This window comes from Zasmidium cellare (assembly GCF_010093935.1).
Source record: "Zasmidium cellare ATCC 36951 unplaced genomic scaffold M409scaffold_126, whole genome shotgun sequence".
NCBI classification, from domain to species: domain Eukaryota; kingdom Fungi; phylum Ascomycota; class Dothideomycetes; order Mycosphaerellales; family Mycosphaerellaceae; genus Zasmidium; species Zasmidium cellare.
Window position 1 is genome coordinate 1 of NW_022987070.1, and position 1692 is coordinate 1692.

Consider the following 1692-nt stretch of genomic DNA (forward strand, 5'->3'; position numbering starts at 1 on the left):
ATAGTTGAGCCCGGTCCACCCGGCCGCGGACTCAGACAACAACAACAACATCACTGCCTTTCATCAGTACCCACTTTTATCCCCATCTTGCATCAGTTATGAGCCCGGAGACACTTCCTTGTGCTACACAGTATTACCAGCTACAAGGACTCATCGTGGCAGTATTTTCTTCCATGAATTTGGTGTCCGCCATCGAGTTGTACAATCATGATCCGGCGTTTCCGCAAAAGCGGGGTTGGAGAAAAAGCAACAGTATCACCATATCATCAAGATGGAGGTTCAAGAACGAAAGGGGATCCTAACAGTCGAAAGACGAAAACTGGCACGCAGAAAAGAAAGAATTGCTCATTATGTCGATCAAAGATCACAATCTCCCGATGCTCAACACTCGCGGTGACTGGACCGACTGGATCAACTCTATCGAGGATCTCGCAGTCCGCAACGATGTCTGGAACTACTGCGATCCCGAAGGCATCGACAACTTAGTCTTCACTGCCACTAAGCCACCAGACTCTGCGAACAAGGACATTGTCCAGAGATATCAAGCGCTTCAAGCTATCTACGACAGTGATAAGAAGAAGTACGACAAAGTCTCTGAGCGTATCGACATTACTGTTTGTCAGGAGTTCAAACAACACTACCTCGGCAAACATACGGTCCGAAGCAAGCTCATCGCATTAGCTGAAAGCATCCAACCTACGGCGAAAGATCAGAAACAGACCGTCAGAGAAGAGTTTGAAAAGCTCAAGAGGGGACCTACCAATACCAGCATTGATAAGTGGCTGAGCCGTTGGCCTGCACTTGTCAACAATGCAACAAGGCATGAAATCGAGAACGTCAGTGAGTCGCAAATCTGCGACGCTTTCGTCGAGTCGTCCCGCGACATCAATCCACCCTTCTACAATTACATGAAGTCTAGGGAAGCACAAGTCGAGAGTGACACAACCTTGATTAGAGATGTAGCGAAGGCGATGGAGACAATCTCGAGCGCAATCATCACTGCCCTCAACGAGATCAATCCCAATCACGCTAGCCTTGGTGCCGTTACAATCGTCAATCCCATTGACACAGACCCGGAGGATACAGATGATGAAGCCTCTGTTCCGATCGTGCAAAAGGCACGAAACAGGATCAACAAGACTCTTCGAAGTTTCTCTGCATTGAACCCAACACTCTCGGATCAAAGAATCACGATAGGCTTTTGTATTAAACAGTACAGGACCATGGCTCCACCGAATGAGAAATCCTCTAGAGCCAGAGCAGCGCATGCTACTCTTCAAGGCAAGACTGTTGTCGATGTCGATTCTACGTCGTCAGCCGATGAGGACTTTCGACCACGGATAAAGAGACGCAAAAGAGCCGATTCGACTCCGACCTTAACAAATGCTCCATCCAAACTTCGCGATTGCGCTTGTGGCATGGCACACAGATATACAGACTGTTACTACCTTAACCCCGCGAAAGCACCAGCAACATGGACGCCAATCGTCCCGATACAGTCCAAGGTCATCACCGCGGTTAAAGGAAGCAAACGTCTTCAAGAAAAGATCAAAAAGAACTTTGACAGGAACAAGGTTGCATTACCCAAGTTCTGGCCAACAAATGCCGCAAAAGGACCTAGTGAACAAACGACTGGCCACGGAGCATCAGACACGGCTCTAGCAGCACCAAGAGCTTCTTATGCCACTTCGA

The 1692-nt window shown here is 48.5% G+C and overlaps 1 protein-coding gene across 1 annotated transcript; it reads left to right on the forward strand.

The window, feature by feature from the left end:
* Positions 1–770: 770 nt before the first annotated feature.
* On the forward strand, positions 771–1457 carry M409DRAFT_32169 (uncharacterized protein; the record flags this gene model as incomplete). Its single annotated transcript, XM_033810248.1, has 1 exon — positions 771–1457. A coding segment is annotated over one exon (687 nt), but the record flags the coding sequence as incomplete, so codon positions are not given.
* Between the last annotated feature and the right edge of the window lie 235 nt (positions 1458–1692).